The 20,798-nt window shown below is 40.1% G+C and overlaps 1 protein-coding gene across 5 annotated transcripts in view; it reads left to right on the top strand.

The window, feature by feature from the left end:
- Positions 1–20,361, top strand: part of RALGAPA2 (Ral GTPase activating protein catalytic subunit alpha 2) — a 412,816-nt gene extending 392,455 nt beyond the window's left edge. For 3 of the 5 annotated variants that reach the window (XM_036244712.1, XM_036244701.1, XM_036244699.1), the window contains 2 exons: positions 17,291–17,412; positions 19,975–20,243. In XM_036244712.1, coding sequence (XP_036100605.1) covers positions 17,291–17,412; positions 19,975–20,003 — 151 coding nt within the window. In that variant the 3' untranslated portion in view covers positions 20,004–20,243. Of the gene's footprint in view, positions 1–17,290; positions 17,413–19,974 lie in introns of those variants that run through there. The other 2 variants (XM_036244703.1, XR_004957055.1) reach the window with 2 other exon arrangements.
- The last annotated feature ends 437 nt before the right edge of the window (positions 20,362–20,798 follow it).

Genomic DNA, 20,798 nt, shown 5'->3' with positions numbered 1-20,798 from the left:
ATGGTTACGGAAACTGCTACAAAACACACGTACTGACATGAGGAGGCAGCCTCCTCCAAGGCTGCTTTGTCTGCCTGAGCATGGTGTGCATTCGGGAAATTCAGAGAAGGTCTAGGCAAGAAGGGCTTCAAGGGTTTAAAAAAAAAAAATCACAATATAGGCTCTTTCGAGCAGTTCTCTTTTTCCTTGACTAAGGCTGACAAACTTCAGAGGCCTGGGGCGAGGCGGGGAAGAGATAAACCAAAGAACTTGTGCGTGTATGCATAACCAATGGACATAGACAACAATGCTGGGGGGGGAGGGTGGAGAGCGGGATAGGAAGGAGGGTGTCTGGGGGGAAAAGGAGAAACATCTGTAACAAAAATAAATAAATAAAGTGATGTAAAGCAAAAAGAATAAAAAGGTAGAAGTATTCCAAGGTAGCAGTTTTTCCAAGACAGTTTAAAAGTACTAAACGGGCAGTCAGTCAACAAACACAGCCTGAATAAGTAAAGAGAAATTAAATTAAGTAATGGTTATTTGTGTGCATTTATAAAGTCGTCATGGCCATTGGATATAGATGCAGCTTAAAGCATGTACTCAAGTTTAAGTCACAGGTTGATTTTTATACCCATGTATATTTAAGTCAGTTGGTTTATCCTCATTTGGAGTTTAGCTCCTAACCTTGCATGAATCTTGAAATTAATTCCAGGTATTCTAGAATTCTAGATAATAACTGCAAGCAGTAAAAGTAAGAAGTCTGGGTTCTGGTCCTGGTTGCACCACTGAGTAACTGCAACTCTAGAAACTCACTTGGCCTCTGCACTTCCACTTCCTAGTTAGTAACATGGAAACCACAGGACTTGCCCCGGCCCATGGCGGCTGCAGTATAAAGAAGGCTTGCTGTGGTAGCACCTGACACAGGCGTTCCCCTTTGCTTGTACTCTACCTTCTTTCTGGAAGACAGACACATAAGCGCACATGAAAGGGGACGGGAAGAGCAGGCAATCCACAATTATTGTTTTTCTCTTGTGTGCTGGAATCTGGCTCAATACTTCATATGATTCCATTTAATCCTCCCAGCAACCCCAAGAGCAGACATCAGTGTCCTTGATTTACACATACAACAACTAAGGCTGGGGCTTGGAGCAGCTGGCCCTAGGTCCCCTCGCTTGTGAGGAAGAGGGCTGGAATTCAGACCTAGACCTGTCTTCCTCCAAAAAGCAAGCTCCTTCCTGTATTCTGCTGCTGCAGTTTCTAAAAATTAAAACAAATTATAATCAGAATAAAGTTTGGGGGTTGAATTTGAATTCTTGGGCTCTTGTGACCCAGCAGAGTGTGTCTTGCGGGTCTCAGAAAGTTCTCGTGGAAGTTTTGATAAAATGTAACCAATGAAGATAGATGGTTTCTCTATTCTAGTAGAGGAATGTTAATAATTGATACATATTCTTACATTACAATTTAGAGAAAAGGGGTCACCAAAGAAACTCAAAATTAACCAAAAATCAAAATGGGTTTCTAGTTAGTAAGTTGAATGTTCTCTAAAATGAATAATTATGGGGAAAATTGCTATTTAAAAAAGTATTTACAGGGAAGCTGAAGCCTGAGAGAGACTGGTGTGATCCAGCTGCCCACCCTTGGGATCTGCAGGGTGCAGGGGCAAGAGAGGCCTCTGTGACCCAGCAGCCCACAACAGCGGTGGGAAGCCAGAGCCCAGGAGGGACTGGTGCAATCCAGCTACCTGCCCATGGGACCTGCAAGGTGCGGGGGCACCAGAGAGGCCTGTGCGACCCAGCAGCCCATAACATAGGCATAGAGCTGGGTCCCCAAAGGGACTGTGTGATCCAGTTACCTGGGGGACCTGCAGGGTGCAGGGGCACAAGAGAGGCCTATGTGACCCAGCAGTGCACAAGATAGGCATAGAGGATGTGAAAATGGCAATGGAGTGAATGGAAGCTACACTGACAATCTCCCAGGACCAAACAGGAATTACAACTAAAATAAAGACAAATCCTCGGGAGAAAGCAACAGAAAAGCAGCAGGACAGGACCATATAACCAGGGACACTGGTAGGATCTGCAGAGGTTGGTGGGCTGGGAGCCCAGGGACAGCAGCAGTCTTAGCCGTGAGCAGCGCCCTCCGGAAGTAAAGACTAAACCCCCTCCACAGCACAGAGAGCCGGGACAGAGCGCTAAAATAGCCACTCACCTAGAGGTTCCTGCAGAGGGAGGGTAGACTGAGCTGGAACTCTGGAGAGACCCCGGATTTGGAGGGCACTCAGACTTTTTGCTGAGTTGCAGCCACAAAGGACAGTAGCCAATGTGCTCCTTCCCAGAGCTGTGGGGAAAAGCAGCAGCCCCCTCACTTGGAGATTCAGCCTTTCCTATGTGAGGCAAAGAAATGAAAATTGAGTCTCATTAACAACCAGCATCTATCCCACCCTCTGGAAATCCTCTAATGCAGAACACCAGGGCTACATTCCAAGACCGTGAGTAACTGAGACTAATAGTCTCCAGGAAAAAGCTAGAGGATAACTAAATCTTTCCTGGGTACAAATCTACCCAGGAAAGTAAGACTTGACAGTGGTATTTAATGTGGGCCCACCCAGGCTCATTCAAACCCAGTAGACGGAGCCACAAACAGCAGATACCAATACCCACAGGGAAAATTTGGCAGGCTCCAAAATCCACTGAGATACCAGAATGGTGAAACAAAGAAACAAATCCCAAATGAAAGAACAAGAGAACCCTATCGAGGATGAGATCAATGAAATGCAGCTAAGCAAATTATCAGAGGTAGAGTTCACAGCCATGATCTTGAGGAACCTCAACAGCATGACTAAAGACATCAGCACCATCAGTAAAGATATAGAAACATTGACCCAACCCAGTGGAAATGAAAAATGACAAAGCAGAAATAAAGAACACATTGGAGAATTTCAAAATGGCGGCAGAGTGAACGGAAGCTACACAGACCGTCTCCCAGAACCAAACTGCAATTACAACTATAACACAGACAAATCGACGGGAAAAACCAACAGAAAAGCAGCTCACGAGGACCATATAACCAGGGACACTGACTCAATCCTCTTAGGGTTGCGAAAGCGCGAGACGGGGTCTGGGAGCCCATGGTCAGCAGCTCGGCAGGCCTTACCTGGGAGCAGCGCCCTCGGGTTACACTCCCAAGCGGCTCCACAGCGCAGAGCCGGGACGGAGGCTAAAAAAGAGATAGCCACTCACCTTGGGCTCCAGCAGAGGGAGGGCAGACTGGACTGGAACTGTGTGGAGACACTCGGGATTTGGAGGGCACTCAGAGCTTTGGCTGAGTTGCTGCCACGCAGGACAGTGTCCATATTGCTCCTTCCCAGGGCTCTGGGGAGAGGCAGCAGCCCCTCCATCAGAGTTACAACCCCACCCTGTGGGCCATTGAAGTGCTAATTGAAGCTCATTAACAACGAGCATCTGCCCACCCTCATGAAATTGCCTTATGCTGAGCACCTGAGGGAGTTTTTCAATGAACTGACAACCCAAAACCCATCAAGTAACCTCAACTGCTAGCCTCCAGGCAAAAAGCTAGAGGATAACAGTATCTTTCCTGGGCTAGTAACTTTAACCAGAAAGTAAGACTTGACAGTGGTGTTTAATGTGTGTCCTCTCTCGCTCGTCTAAACCCAAGAGAGGGGACCACAAACAGCAGAACACCAACACCCACAGGGCAAACTTGACAGGCTCCAAAGGCCACTGTGATAGCCAAAATGGTGAAACACAGAAACAGAAGCCAAATGAAAGAGCAAGAGACCTCCACTGAAGATGAGATCAATGTGGAGCAGTTAGGCATGTTAACAGAGCTAGAATTCAGAGCCATGATCTTGAGAAAGCTCAACAGCATGATAAGGACATAGAGATGCTGAAAATAAGCCGAATGGAAATTAAAGACCATCAATAAGAGATAAAAAATGACATATCAGAAATGAAAAACACATTGGAAGGTTTAAAAAGCAGAGTAGAGGAAGCTGAGGACCGGATCAGTGAATTAGAATACAGGGTAGAAAAAATCAACCAATCAGAAAACCAAAAGGAAAAAAATGATTAAAAAACAGGAAGACAGTTTAAGAGAACTGTGGGAAAACTGGAAACATAATAATATTAACATCATAGGAGTCCCCGAAGAAGAAGAAAACGAGCAAGAGATAGAGAATATATTAAAAAAAAATAGTGACAGAAAACTTCCCTAATTTGGTGAAGGAAGAAGGCATTCAAATTCAAGAAGCACAGAGAGTCCCAAGTAAGAAGAACCCAAACAGGCCCACACCAAGACACATAGTAAGTAAAATGCCCAAAATTAAAGACAAAGAGAAAACCCTAAAAGCAGCAAGAGATAAGCTACAGGTTACCTACAAAGGAAACCCCATAAGGCTCTCAGCTGACTTCTCACAAGAAACACTACAGGCCAGAAGGGAATGGTATGAAGTAATAAAGGTCATGAAAAACAAGGATCTGAATCCAAGACTACTCTACCCAGCAAGGCTATCATTCAAAATAGAAGGTCAAATAAAGAGCTTCTCAGACAAAAAAAGGCTAAGGGAATACATTAGCACTAAACCAGTACTGCAAGAAATGTTAAAAAGACTGCTGTAATTAGCAGGAGAAATGGGAAGAAAAATAGAACCACACTAAACAAAAATGGCAATAAATAAGTACATATCAATAATCACCTTAAATGTAAATGGATTGAATGCACCCATAAAAAGACACAGAGTAGCTGATTGGATAAGAAAACATGACATCTATATGTTGTTTACAAGAGACCCACCTCACAACAAAAGACTCACATAGGTTGAAAGTGAAGGGATGGAAAAAATTTTTTCAAGCAAACGGAAAGCAAAAAAAAAAGCTGGGGTAGCAATACTCATATCTGATAAAATAGATTTCAAAATGAAGGCCAAAACTAGAGACAAAGAAGGCCACTACATAATATTGAAAGGATCTATCCAACAGGAAGATATAACCTTGATAAACATATATGCACCCAATATAGGAGCACCAAAATATATTAAAGATCTTCTGGAGGACTTCCAAGGAGAAATCGACAGCAATACAATCATAGCAGGGGACTTTAAAACTCCGTTGACACCACTGGATAGATCCTCTAGACAAAAAATTAGCAAGGAAACAGAGACTCTAAATGAAGCACTAGACCAAATGGATTTAATAGATATCTACAGAGAATTACACCCCAAAACTACAGAATTTACATTCTTCTCAAATGCACATGGGACATCCTCAAAGATAGACCACATGATAGGACACAAACTAAATCTCTATAAGTTCAAGAAGATTGAAAGCATATCACGCATCTTCTCATATCACAATGGCACGAAACTAGAAATCAATTGCAACAAGAACATGCAAAAAGTTTTCAACACATGGAGGCTAAATAGCATATTATTAAACAATGAATGGGTTACCGAAGAGATCAAGGAAGAAATTAAAATCTCCCTGGAAACCAATGAAAATGAAGACACAACAACACAAAATCAATGGGAAGCAGCGAAAGCAGTTCTGAGAGGGAAGGTCATAGCACTACAGGCCTACCTCAAGAAACAAGAAAAATGTCTAATTGACTGTCAAACCTCACAACTTAAAGAATTAGAAATCAAACAAAAAGAAAACCCCAGAGCAAGTAGAAGAAAGGAATAGTAAAGTTCAGAGAAAAAAATAAATGACATAGTAACCAAGAAAACAATTCAAAGGATCAATGAAACAAAGAGCTGGTTTTTTGAAAAGATAAACAAGATTGATGGACCCTTAGCTAGACTCACCAAGAAACAAAGAGAGAGAACTCAAATACACAAAATCAGAAATGAAAGAGGAGAAGTAACAACCGACACCACAGAAATACAAAAGATTGTTAACTGCTACTATGAACAACTATATGGCAACAAATTCGACAATCTAAGCGAAATGGACAAATTTCTCGAAACACACAGTCTCCCAAAACTAGACCGGGAAGAGATAGAAAACTTGAACAGACCAATAACAACTAAGGAAATTGAAGAGGTAATGAAGACTCTCCCAGCAAACAATAGCCCAGACCCAGATGGCTTCACGGGGGAGTTTTACCGAGCATTCAAAAAAGAGCTAACACCCATTCTACACAAACTACCTCGGTTCTCGAACATAATTCGTTCCAGGAGGACGGTCGAGAACCGAATTGTTCGAGAACCGAAGCAATGAAACCAATAGGAAAGCGTGACTCCACAAAGCGTGACTCTCTCTCTGCACTCACACTGATGACGCAAGCAAGGCGCGCTGGGCCGAATGAACGCCATTCGGCTCAACTCGGCTCATCTCGGAAGTTCGAGTTACAAATATTTGTTCGGATTCCGAGACAAAAGTTTCTCGAATCCCGATTTGGTCGAAAACCGAGGCGTTCGAGAACCGAGGTATCACTGTATTTCAAAAAATTCAAGAAGAAGGAAGATTTCCCAACACATTCTGAGGCCAGCATAATTCTAATTCAAAACCAGAAAAAGACACTACAAAGAAAGAAAACTACAGGCCAATACCCCTGATTAACATAGATGCCAAAATCCTGAATAAAATACTAGCAAATCAGATCCAGCAATACATCAAAAAAATTATTCACCATGACCAATTGGGATTCATTCCAGGGATGAAAGGCTGGTACAATATTAAAAAAATCAATAAATGTGATACACCACATAAACAAAATGAAAAATAAAAACCACAGGATCATATCAATAGATGCTGAAAAGGCTTTCGACAAAATCCAGCATCCATTTCTGATAAAAACGCTCAGCAAAGTAGGAATAGAGGGATCATATCTTGACTTAATAAAGGCCATATATGAAAGACCTACAGCCAACATCATACTCCATGGGCAGAAACTAAGAACATTTCCATTAAGAACAGGAACAAGACAGGGATGTCCACTTTCGCCACTCCTATTTAACATAGTACTGGAAGTCTTAGCCGCAGCAGTCAGACATGCAGAAAAAATAAAGGAGTTCCGAATTGGAAAGGAGAAAGTGAAACTGTTATTATTTGCAGATGACATATTATTCACCAAAAACCCTGAAGACTCCATCAAATGTCTACTATACTTAATAAATGAATTTGGCAAAGTAGCAGTATACAAAATTAACGTCAAGAAATTGACAGCATTCGTATACACCAATGATGAATTCACAGACAGAGAAACCAAAAAAACAATCCCATTTACCATCGCAGCAAAAAAAAATTAATTACTTAGGAATAAACTTAACCAAAGACGTAAGGACCTATTTGTGAAAACTACAGGACATTGAAAAAAGAAATAGAGGAAGATATAAAAAAGTGGAAGCGCATACCTTGTTCATGGATTGGAAGAATCAACATCATTAAAATGTCCATATTACCCAAAGCAATCTATAGATTCAATGCAATCCTCATCAAAATACCAATGACATATTTCACAGAACTAGAAAAAATACTTCAAAAGTTCATATGGAGCCAAAAAAGTCCCCGAATAGCCAGAGCAATTTTGAAAAAGAAGGACAAAGTAGGCGGGATCACAATACCAGATATCAGGTTATACTACACAGCGACTGTAATCAAAGCAACCTGGTACTGGCACACGAACAGGCATATAGACCAGTTGAACAGAACTGAAAACCCAGAAATGGGCCCAAGGCAATATGCTCAATTAATATTTGACAAAGGTGGCAAGAGCATACAATGCAGTGAAGACAGCCTCTTTAATAAATATGGTTGGAAAAATTGGACATCTACATGCAAAAAAAAAAAAAAATGAAACTAGACCATCAACTTACACCATACACAACAATAAACTCAAAATGGATAAAAGACTTAAATGTGACCCGTGAATCCATAAAAATTCTAGTAAAATATGTAGGCAACAAAATCTCAGACATCATACGCAGCAGAATTTTCATTGATACATTACCTAAGGCAACAGAAACAAAGGATAAAATAAACACATGGGACTGCATCAAACTAAAAAGCTTCTGCACAGCAAAAGAAACAATCATCACAATGGAAAGGCAACCCACTGTATGGGAGAACATCATTGCCAATGATATATCAGATAAGGGGTTAATTTCCAATATATATAGTGTGCTCATACAACTCAACAAAAGGAAGACAAAGAACCCAATTAAAAAATGGGCAGAGGAGCTGAATAGACACCTCTCCAAACAGGACATACAAGGGCCAAGAGACATATGAAGAAATGCTTCACACCACTAATCATCAGAGAGATGCAAATTAAAACAATGAGGTACCACCTTACACCTGTCAGAATGGCCGCCATCAACAAATCATCAAACAACAAGTGTTGGCGAGGGTGTGGAGAAAAGGGGACTCTAGTACACTGCTGGTGGAAATGCAGACTGGTGCAGCCGCTATGGAAAACAATATGGTGTTACCTCAAAAAATTAAAAATTGAACTTTCATTTGACCCAGTAATCCCACTTCTAGGAATATACCCTAAGAAGCCTGAAACACCAATAAGAAAGAATATATGTACCCCCATGTTTGTAGCAGCACTATTTCCAATACCTAAAATCTGGAAACAACCCAAATGTCCATCTGTAGACGAATGGATAAAAAAGCAGTGGTACATATACACAATGGAGTACTATGCAGCTGTAAGAAAGAAAGATCTCTTATCCTTTGAGACAACATGGAGGGACCTGGAAAGTATTATCCTAAGTGAAATAAGCCAAGCAGAAAAAGTCAAATACCACGTGATCTCACTTATATACGGAATATAATGAATATAACAGTCTGAGGAATACGGTAGACCCAGAAACATGGAAGTAGGGCACAGACTGACATCTGTCAGAAGAGGGCGTGAGTGGGGGTGGGTAGAGATAAACCACAGAACTTATATGCATATATACATAACCAATAGGCATGGACAACAAAGCCAGGGATGGGGCGGCTATGGGGTGGGGAGGGGGGTGCCAATGGGGTAAAAAAGGAGAAACACCTGTAACAAAAAAGTAAATAAAAACATTTTAAAAAGAAAAGAAAAAAAAGAACACATTGCAAGGACTAACCAGCAGAGTGGACCGGATCAGTTAATTAGAAGAAAGGGTAGAAAACAATCAACCAATCAGAAAACCAAAAGGAAGGATCAATTAAAAGCAGGAAGATAGCTGAATAGAACTGTGGGACAACTGGAAACATAATAACATTTGCACCATAGGATTCCCTGAAGAGGAAGAAAATGGGCAAGAGTTAGAGAATATATTTGAAGAAATAGTGACAGAAAACTTTCCTAACTTCGTGTAGGAAGAATTCATTCAAGTTCAAGAAGCATAGAGAGCCCTAAATAAGAAGAACCCATGCAGGTTTGCACCAAGACACATTATAATTAAAATGCCAAAAATTAAAGACAAAGACAGAATCCTAAAGGCAGCAAGAGATAAGCAACAGGTTACCTACAAAGGGACCCCCATAAGGCTATCATCGGACTTCTCAACAGAAACACTACAAGCCAGAAGGGAGTGGCATGAAGTAATCAAGGTCATGAAAACAAGTATCTGAATCCAGGACTACTCTATTCAGCAAGGCTATCATTCAAAATAGAAGGTCAAATACAAATAAAGAGCTTTCCAGACAAAAACAAAAGGCTAATGGAATAAATACCAAACCAGCACTGCAAGATATGTTAAAAGGACTGCTGTAATTTGTAGAAGAAATAGGAAGAAAAAATATAACCACACTAAACAAAAATGGCAATAAGTACATATCAGTTATCACCTTACATGTGAATGGTTTGAATGCTCCGATAAAAAGACAGAGTAGCTGACTGGATAAGAAAGCATCACTCACATGTATGTTGTTTACAAGAGACAAACCTCACAACAAAAGACTCATATAGGTTGAACGTGAAGGGATGGAAACAAAAAAATCTTTCAAGCAAATAGAACGGGAAAAAAAGCTGTGGTAGCAATACTCATATCTGATAAAGTAGATTTCAAAATGAAGGCCATAACTAGAAACAAAAAGGGCCACTACATAATATTGAAAGGATCTATCCAACACGAACATATAACCTTGTGAAACATATGTGCACCCAATATAGCAGCACCAACATATATTAAAAATTTGCTGGAGGACTTCAAAGGAGAAATCAACAGCAATACAATCATAGCAGGAGACTTCAACACCCCATTCACGTCACTGGATAGATCATCTAGACAAAATATTAACAAGGAAACACAGACTCTAAATGAAGTGCTAGATCAAATGGATTTAATAGATATCTACAGAGAATAACACTCCAAAACTGCAGAATTCACATTCTTCTCAAGTGAACATGGGACATTCTTAAAGATACACCACATGTTAAGGCACAAACTAAGTCTCTACAAGTTCAAAAAGATCGAAATCATATCAAGCATCTTCTCAGATCACAATGGCATAAAACTAGAAATCAATTGCAGCAAGAACATACAAAGACATTTGAACACATGGAAGCTAAGTAACATGTTATTAAACAATGCATGGGTTACGGAGGAAAGAAATCAAGGTAGAAATTAATAACTTCCTGGAAACCAAGGAAAATTAACACACAACACAGAATCTATCAGATGCAGCGAAAGCAGTTCTGAGAGGGAAGTTTATAGCACTACAGGCCTACCTCCAAAAACAGGAAAAATCTCTAATACACTATCTAATCTCACAACTTAGAGAACTAGAAAGCAAACAAAAAGAAAACCCCAGAGCAAGTAGAAGGAAGGAAATAGTAAAGATCAGAGCAGAAATAAATGACATGGAGACCAAAAATACAATTCAATGGATCAATGAAACAAAGACCTGGTTCTTTGGAAAGATAAACAAGTTTGATGGACTCTTAGCTAGACTCACCAAGAAACAAAGAGCGAGAACCCAGATACACAAAATCAGAAATGAAAGAGGAGAAATAATAACTGAAATACAAAGGATTGTTAACAAATATTATGCTCAATTATACAGCAACAAATTCAATAATCTAAGCAAAATGGACAAATTTCTAGAAACACATAGTCTCCCAAAACTGAACCAGGAAGAGAATGAAAACTTGAACAGACCAATAACAACAAAAGAAATTGAAGATGTCATCAAGACTCTCCCAGCAAACAAAAGTCCAGTCTCGGATGGCTTCCCAGGGGAGTTTTACCGAACATTCAAAAAATTACTAACACCAGTTCTCCTCACTATTTCAGAATATTCAAGAAGGAAGACTTCCAAACTTGTTTTATGAGGCCAGCATAATTCTAATTCCAAAACCAGAAAAAGACACTACAAAGAAAGAAATCTACAGGCCAATACCCCTGATTAACATAGATGCCAAAATCCTGAATAAAATACTAGCAAATCGCATCCAGCAATGCAGCAAAAAAATTATTCACCATGACCAAGTGGGATTCATCCCAGGGATTCAAGGCTGGTACAATATTTGCAAATCAATAAATGTGATACACCACATAAACAAAATGAAAGATAAAAATCATATGATCATATCAGTAGATGCTGAAAAAGCATTTGACAAAATCCAGCATCCATTTCTGATAAAAATGCTCAGCATTGTGGGAATAGAGGAATCATATCTCGACATAATAAAGGCCATATATGAAAGACCTACAGCCAACATCATACTCAATGGGCAGAAACTAAAAGCATTTCCCTTAAGAACAGGAACAAAACAAGGACACCCACTTTTGCCACTCTTATTTAACATAACACTGGAAGTCTTAGCCACAGGAATCAGATAGAAAGAAAAAATAAAAGGGATCCAAATTGGAAAGGAGGAAGTGAAACTGTCATTATTCACTGATGACATGATACTATACATAGAAAACCCCAAAGACTCCTTCAAAAATTTACTAGACTAAATAAATGAATTTGGCAAAGTAGCAGGATACAAAATTAACATCAGGAAATTGATGGCATTCTTATACATCAATGATGAACTCACAGAAATAGAAACTGAAAAAACAATCCCAACTATCATCGTGGCAAAAAAATTAAGATACCTAGGAAGAAACATAACCAAAGAAGTAAAGGACCTATTTGTAGAAAACTACAGGACATTGAAAAAAGAAATAGAGAAAGATATAAAAAAGTGGAACCACATACCTTGTTCATCGATTGGAAGAATCAACATCATTAAAATGTCCATACTACCCAAAGCAATCTATAGATTCAATACAATCTCCATCAAAATACCAATGACATACTTCACAGAACTAGAACAAATACTTCAAAAGTTCATATGGAACAAAAAAGACCACAAATAGCCACAGCAATGTTGAAAAAGAAGAACAAAGTTGGAGGGATCACATTACCAGATTTCAGGTTATACTACAAAGCCACTGTAATCAAAACAGCCTGGGACTGGCACAAGAACAGGCATATAGGCCAGAGGAACAGAACAGAGAACCCAGAAATGGACCCAAGACAATGTGCTCAATTAATATTTGACAAAGGAGGCAAGAGCATACAATGGAGTAAAGACAGCCTCTTTAATACATGGTGTTGGGAAAATTGGACGGCTACGTGCAAAAAAAATGAAACTACGCCGTCAACTTATACCATACACAAGAATAAATTCAAAATGGATAAAAGACTTAAATGTGACTCATGAATCCATAAAAATTCTAGAAAAAACTGTAGGCAACAAAATTTTGGACATCATACACGGCAGAATTTTCACTGATACATCACCTAAGGCAGCAGAAACAAAGGAGAAAATTAACACATGGGACTATCAAACTCAAAAGCTTCTGCACAGCAAGAGATACAATCATCAAAATGGAAAGGCAATCCACTGTATGGGAGAGCATGATTGCCAATGATATATCAGATAAGGGGTTAATTTTCAATACATACAGAGTGTTCATACAACTCCACAAAAGGAAGACAAAGAATCCAATTATAAAATGGGCAGAGGAACTAAATAGACACCTCTCCAAACAGGATATACAAATGGCTGAGAGACATATGAAGAAATGTTCAACATCACTAATCTTCAGAGAGATGCAAATTAAAACAACAATGCGGTATCACCTCACACCTGCCAGAATGGCCGCCATCAACAAATCATCAAACAAGTGTTGGTGAGAGTGTGGAGAAAAGGGGACTCTAGCACACTGCTGGTGGGAATGCAGACTGGTGCAGCCACTATGGAAAACAATATGGTGTTACCTCAAAAAATTAAAATATTGAACTTTCATTTGACCCAGTGATCCCACTTCTAGGAATATACCCTAAGAAGCCTGAAACACCAATCAGAAAGAATATATGTACCCCCATGTTTGTATCAACACTATTTACAATAGCTAAGATCTGGAAACAGCCCAAATGTCCATCAGTAGACAAATGGATAAAAAAGCTGTTGTGCATATACACAATGGAGTATTATGCAGCTGTAATAAAGAAAGTTCTCTTATCCTTTGAGACGACATGGAGGGACCTGGAAAGCATTATCGTAAGTGAAACAAGCCAAACAGAGAAAGACAAGTATCATATGATCTCACTTATTTGCAGAATATAATGAACATAACAGTCTGAAGAATGGTGTAGTCCCAGAGATGTGGAAGTGGGGTACAGACTGACAATCTCCAGAAGAGGGGATGGCGGGGGAGAGATAAACCACAGAACTTATATGCATGTATGCATGAACAACAAAGCTGGGGACAGGGTGGGGAGGGAGGGGAAGAGCGCAATTCAGTGGGGGGAAAAGGAGAAACATCTCTAACAAAAATAAATCAATAAAAAATATTAATAAATATTTACTATTTGTGGTTTTAATAAGATAGTAATGCAGAAGAGAATTTGAGCTTCACATTATTTAGTGGTCTTCATAAGAGAATGAAAAGGCAATGGTTAGTATTAAAATAGGAATTGAATTTGTGACCAGGTGCCTCTTTAGCCGCCTGCTTTCAGTCAGAGGTTGCCCAGCATTATTTCAGCATTCAGTTCACATCCTAACATGTCTTGCACATGAGAAGATCCTTACAAGCTTTTTGATATCTGAGTTACAAATGCCCTTTTTTTAATAGAAAGCAACCTGCATGGAAGCCCTATGGATGTTAAGTAAGAAAATGTCAGGTGATGCTGCTCCTAATTGCCCTTGCTAGTAAATCCACTAATTCAATTAAGATCCCAGAGCTATATTTTTTAAAGCTTCTAAAAGAAATTATTTTTGGCACCCGTGAGCTCCATGGCCGTCTCTAAATGCTGCCAGAGTTGGGGTGATGTTTGTTTCCTCTTTGTCATATTGTTTACTTGCCCTGGCTTGGACCATGAATGAAAATACATTTGATGATCTGGTCTCACCCCATTCCCTAATGGGTGTTTGTCTAGGTGACAACACCCAGTTAGCACTGTTAAGGCTCCTACAGCAGCACAGGACCAGCCTGGGGTGAGAGGTGTGTGCTGCCTGTGGCAGTTGGGGCATAAATGGTGAGATCAGGAAGCTTGTATGAAGTAAACATTCTCTTGTTACCCAGTTCTAGAAGCACTTTTTTGGGCTGTCTCCCAAAATGCCTTACTTTAGGAATCAGACTATAACTATTCATTGAATCAGAGAATCTCACAACTTGATTATTACTTCTGGAACTCTAGTGCCGGACTTGCTCTCAGCCTTGACAAGCACTCACTTATGACAATCGGATGGTGTCATGCAGGATGTGGATGACAGACTGCTGTCTGGGGTCAATTTATATGGTATTGTACACAGCATCCCTTTGTAGTTTGACTGTGAGCTTGATTTACATAGCAGACACTCTTCCAGATAGCATATTTAGCAAAATGCATTCGCATTTCTATTTTGTTCACCATTGTCCTGAGCACTGTATGTGGATATGTTGGACGCAGTGGGGCCTTTCAAGAAACAGCAGGACGATTCTAGGCAGAGCACGACAGGTCTTTAGATGGATGCACCTGCTCTAACCCAGGCCCACAAGCAAACTGTGGACTGAAAAGAGGCTCCATGAATGGAGCGTTGACAGCGGGCCATGGCTGCCCAAAGGCTCAGGTGGTTGTCAGCCATAAGTTTAGCTTAGCTCTTTGAGTAATTTGTCACGCCTCACTCAGCCCCTGCTGGGCCAGCACGTGCCAGCTTAGTGTCAGAGTGCCTGTTCACCAGACGGCCACTCAGGCCTAACGTCCTGCTGTTCCCCAGACCAGCGGCTTGCTGGGGCCATGCACGGAGGGCCGAGCTGTGGTGACAGCCAAGTCTGTGCAGAATAAGCATGTTCATAATGAGACATGAATGGCATTAGTGGGTCCCTCTAGAAATGGGCCTGAGCGGGCGCTTTTTGTGGAGGAAGTTTGGCAGCCTGTTTGTTCATTAAGGTGAGTCACCAGGAGCTCCGCCTACAGCCGAGAAGCCAGTTCAGGCCCACACTTGCAGGTCTAGGACTGTTATGACCATCTATATAGAAGTTCCTAAGTTCAAAGTCAGTTCCTACTTTGAATTTTTGAAACTCATTTCTCTTTTTCAAAGTTGCATACAGAAAGCCTAAAGAGAGATTCTGGAATAGCAGTACCCAGCAGTGCTTTCCACAATGATGGGCATGTTCTGTCTGTGCAGTCCACTGTGGCTCTTAGGTGCTCGACATACATACAGCCAGTGGGGCAGAGGAACTGAATTTCTATTCTTTATTTTAATTAATCCAAATTTAAATGTAGATAGCCACATATGACTAGTTGCCATACTGCACAACCCAGCCCTAGACTGCCCCTGGTTTCCTCGTGGTGTGAGAATCTTCCCCTGAAAACCATTGAAGGAGGAGGAGGAAAAACCTGCGTTAAGAATCGGTATGCAACTTTGCCAAAAGAAAACAGAAAATAGTTTCCTATTTTAAAATACATGCTCTATCAAAGGCTAATTAGAAAGGCATATTTGTTACCAACTTATATTCTTAAAGAGGCCATTTTGAAAATTTAGTGAGAAATGCTAGAATTATATTCGTTCTTCAGGCACTACAGATAATAAACTGATGGTGATCCACATTTCCTATGTTCTTGGAAAATTAGCATGATTTTCAAAATAACTAAAACACGTCTTTTAACTTTGGTATTGATGACGAGGAAGAGGAAAATGAGGCATCATGCCGACTTCCCTAAGTGTTAATTCTTAAAGTCATACGTGTGGTGCCTCCATCCGCTTTCGAATTGTTCTGACGTTATCCTGTTATTGGAAGTGCATGATTCACCTTCCAAAGAAATAGAAGCCACACACAAAAGGGGAAGATTTGCTTTCTGCCCTGTGAAAGGCGGCCACACGCAGGGGTCCTATTAAGACAGCTGGAAAGTTGCTTCAGCGTGTTACGCTTGTAAGTTTTATTGGTGACTGGTTTTTGATTACACATTTGAATGCGTGTGTTCCAGACTGCAGTTTTAATTAAAAGGCAGTAGTCTTTTTTTTTTTTTTTTTTAATTATTGACTTGTGTACTCTGCTAGATTCTCCAACTTATTAGTTCTTATTTTCTAGTGCTTATAACCTATCTTGGCTTTTGGCTTGGTACCCTTCAGAGCACACCTTCCAGCCTCCCTTCTTCCTCCTAACATTCATTTGCTTTGTTTTTAAAAGTGTGTGTGCCACCATCTTATCACTGATTCATGCTTGAAGTAACAAACCATTTTGCTAGTTCTCTGAAAACAACATTTTATCAGTGAACTAGGAAGGGAAGATCCAGTGTTGTCCCTCAGTTGTCAGTGGAAAGAGTTGCTGTCATCATCAATGTCTCTGTTTTTATTTGTTTGACTCAATTTTAATGACCTTTTGATGTGATTCTGGAAGTATGGGTGTACATATTTTTTGTTGATACTAGTGTCAAATTAAATTAAATTCTAAGAGAATTAGAATTAAAATCTAAGAGAACTTAGGTCTCAAAATCAATTGCAAGGTTATTTCCCCCCACAAAACATAAAAGTTGCGTAACTAGATGTAAAACAAAGTGAACTGGTCTGGCTGGTTTGGCTCAGCAGTTAGAGCATCAGCCCAGGGATGGGTCATCGGTTCAATTCCTAGTCAAGGGCATGTACCTCGGTTGCAGTTTCAACCCCAGTCGGGGTCATGCAGGAGGCACCCAGTCGATGTGTCACTCTCATATCAATGGTTTTCTCTCTCTCCTTCCTTCCTTCCTTCCCTTCAACTCTATCTAAAAGAAATCTATGGAAAAATACCCTCAAGTGAGGATTAACAAAAACAAAACAAAAAACAAAGTAAACTGTGTCATTGTTTTGTGTGCCATTCTACACTTGCTTCCTTAACCGATCACCACAGCTACGAAGAGCGAGCTCTCTATCTTGAAGCAATAATTCAGAACCACCGTGAAGTAATGACATTTGAGGATTTTGCAGCCCAAGTCTTTTCTCCGTCTCCCAGCTACTCCCTCAGTGGAACGGGTGAGTGTCTGAGTGTCTACATTATTCTTTCCTCACATGCTTAAGATGCACTCGAGTGGCAGATGTACACCTGTTTTTCACAGATAAATGCTTGCAAATTTAAGAAGAGCATTCTCCCTCTGAATCAACTAATGAATATCAAAAGGAATGATGACATTCATTTTAATTTGTTTTGTGTCCGAGCTGTTCACTCAGTTCCTTTCTTCAGCTATCCTGTTAACCTCCAAATCTAGCAAGGTTAATGAACTTTTTCTCAGTAATGTGTTCTGGTTCATTCAGGAGTGTGGGTTTCTTGCTGAGCTGGGAATATGTTGTTTAAAAGCGATGCCCGAATCAGTGTTTACTTATCAAAAAAGAGTTCCTCACAGTCGAAGTCGTTGCTACTAATGCTAAATGGGGATTATGCTGCTGAGATACTCGAGATACTCGGGTCAGGGATTAGTGCAGGAGAAATGGAAGGACAGTGTCCCCTGGTCCATCCTACAGCAGTGCAGTGTTTGAGCTTTCTCTCTGGAGTGGCTTGTGTCACATGGACCAGCCTGTGACTAGAGCAGCACCTGGTGTGGAACCTGTTTAGGAACTGGCTTACAATCATTTTCATTTATTAGGTAAAAGAAAAATTTCCATGAGTGTTCTTGTTTTTAGGTGTTTTCCTCTTTTTATATTAACAATTGGCGGGGGGAGGGGGGGATGTACTGCCACTTACAATGATTGTATGATTACTGTGGTTTTTTTCCCCAAAGAATAGAATTACATATAAATTTCTGCATGTAATTAGAGATTAATTGCCTTTCAGAGAGTAAATAGGATATTTAGTCAGTGCATGTTGAAATTCTTAATGAAGGGCTTCCTTCTTCCACTAGTGTAGACACAACTGTTAGAGCTCCTAATAGATTTCTAACCTGTGTCGTCTCTGAACACCACCTCACTTCTCCTATTCTGACTTGTTAACAAATATCTTACACACAAAGTGAAAAAATTAAATTCAGTGAAATAAATCACTTACAAATAAAATCAGCCATGCGTCATTGTTTAACATCGCTGGCTTCAATCCTTGCCTCTCTCAGCTTTGTGGGGAGATAAGAGGGAGAGGCACTTGCACCGGGAGCCAGGAGCGGCAGAGGCCTGGGAGATAAGCAAGCTGGCAACAAGCAGAGCCTGCGATTTACATAATCACGCCTCTGCTTCCTGGTGAGGCATCCAGGAACACAGGGATGGCCTCTATTGATCTTTGTTGAACTGGAATACTAAACAACATGAGAAAAGCTTATAACTTAAAGCTTTGATTAATGTTTCCTACATTAAAAAAGTAGAACAGCTGTGAATTGAGTTCTTTTATATACTCTGCCAATAGTCTATCTAAAACAAAACAAAACAAAAAATCAGTTTTCAGAGAAATGAACATTTCATACCCAGGCTAGGTAGAGGTTTAAAATTATTTCATGAATGCTCTATAGCAAACCTAATTTTTAAAAGATACTATTCTGTTTGTTCCACTCTCACGATATTTTGGGACTTAATTTTTCTGTGCTTTTATTTTTTAAAACTCTTGAGAAAGCTCTTTGTTTCTTAAAATTAAAGAAATTAAATAATATCTAGATATTTACATTTGTCAACTCAACTCTCACATTCTTAAGGCTCTTGATTATTGAAACAAATATTGATAAACTTTATTTTCTAGGTATATTTTAACCTCTATATAAATTCATTTGATTTTTTCCAAAAGTTTATAATTATTTAAACCAATTTAAATAAGTTAGTGTGTACATAACATTTTTAGTGAGACTCTAGGAGTAATTTGGGTTTTTTAAGACCTGCTGTTTGAAGACTACTGCTGACATCGCATTTGCCAAAGTCACTTAACAGATAAAGATTCTGACAGCTCATAAGTGTGAGCATTGGGACCTGTACAAAAGGAACATGAAACCAAAGACGGGATATTAAGACAAATGCTGGTCCTTTCTTTTTTCAAATTATTTACATCAGTGTCACATTTTATAATGTTTGGGGTTTAGGGTATTCAGTGTTGAGTGATAACATTTTTTTAAAATATTTTTTATTGATTTTTTAGAGAAGAAGGGAGAGAGAGATAGAAACATCAATGTAAGAGAGAACCATCAAATGGCTGCTTCCTACATGCCCACCCCCCAACCGGGGATCGAACCCACAACTCAGGCATGTGCCCTGACCAGGAATTGAACAGGGACCTCTCAGTTCATGGGACAACACTCAATCCACTGAGCCACACTGGCCAGGCGAGTGAGAAAATTTTTTATATATATATCACACCAATCCATGAATTGGACTTAAGTCTGGGCATAATATTCTCCTTTAACCCTTTGCATATGTGCCCACCACAATGATGAAGAAGGAACTAGAATGAACTTGATTTGAACTGAAATTTGGGATCAGTGCAGTGAGGGTGGAGCATTTCTGTACCACGTGCAGGCACACTTTCAGAACCACATCCCCTTTTCATGTACATGCCAGTTCTGCTTTTGAGGAATCCCTCCCTTGTCTGTTACCACTTTACAGATTAAAACACTTTTCACTTATTCACAGTGTTTTTTGTTATCTTGGGACAAGTATAATCAAACCCAGGTGAACCAGCTTAACTAAGAAATTGAAGTGAAGTCTGCTCTTCCAAGCAACAAGCCAACTGGAAAAATTGACCCCAGACACTTAAGCTCCCCCAGTGCTCTCAGGACCCAGTCAGACCCTCCTGGCCAGCAGTGTCGTCAAAGCAGGCCTTGGGCTTTTGACATGCATATGCACAATCTGAAGAATTAGGGGTGCTCAGGTTTTCTTTGTATCCTTTCTTCAAGGGGCTTTGTTGTTAACATAGAGGGAGTGTAACCTGAACACTGTATTAATTCCACACTGGATTTGTAGCAGCAAGTAGCCCCTGTTTGTAGAGTGAAGGACTCTAATGTCAGCATTTAAGTCCCAGCTGTAAGTAGGAGATATGCTAAGTGGGACTGGCCTGTGCCCAAAGAGGCCACTGTTGGGAGATATCCTCTCCTCAGACTCTCCCTGCCCCAGTGCTGTTGCTCGTCACCCACGGGAGCCATAGATGTCACCATGGCCAAGTGTGGCTTCTGTTCACAATTCACTGTCAGCCACAGATGTGATGCAAGGGCTTTTGTTGTTTGGCTAATAGGTGGGTGCTCAGCTTTTCTAAAAGAGGTTTTAAAAAAAACCTATTTTGCCAGTCCAAAAATGTTATTTTAAAATACCACCTACTTCATATCTATTCTACCCATTACTTGTTTTAATAATGCCCACTGTATAATTGATATTTGAGCTGCTTTTTAACCTAGTCCTGTAATTTGCATTCCTTTTGATTCCTTCCTTATAGACGAGCAATTTCTAAGTGGTAGCCAGTC

The sequence above is a fragment of the Molossus molossus genome, unplaced genomic scaffold, assembly GCF_014108415.1.
Source record: "Molossus molossus isolate mMolMol1 unplaced genomic scaffold, mMolMol1.p scaffold_m16_p_6, whole genome shotgun sequence".
NCBI lineage: Eukaryota > Metazoa > Chordata > Mammalia > Chiroptera > Molossidae > Molossus > Molossus molossus.
The sequence above is the reverse complement of the archived record's forward strand: the minus strand, read 5'-3'. Positions and strand labels throughout refer to the sequence as shown.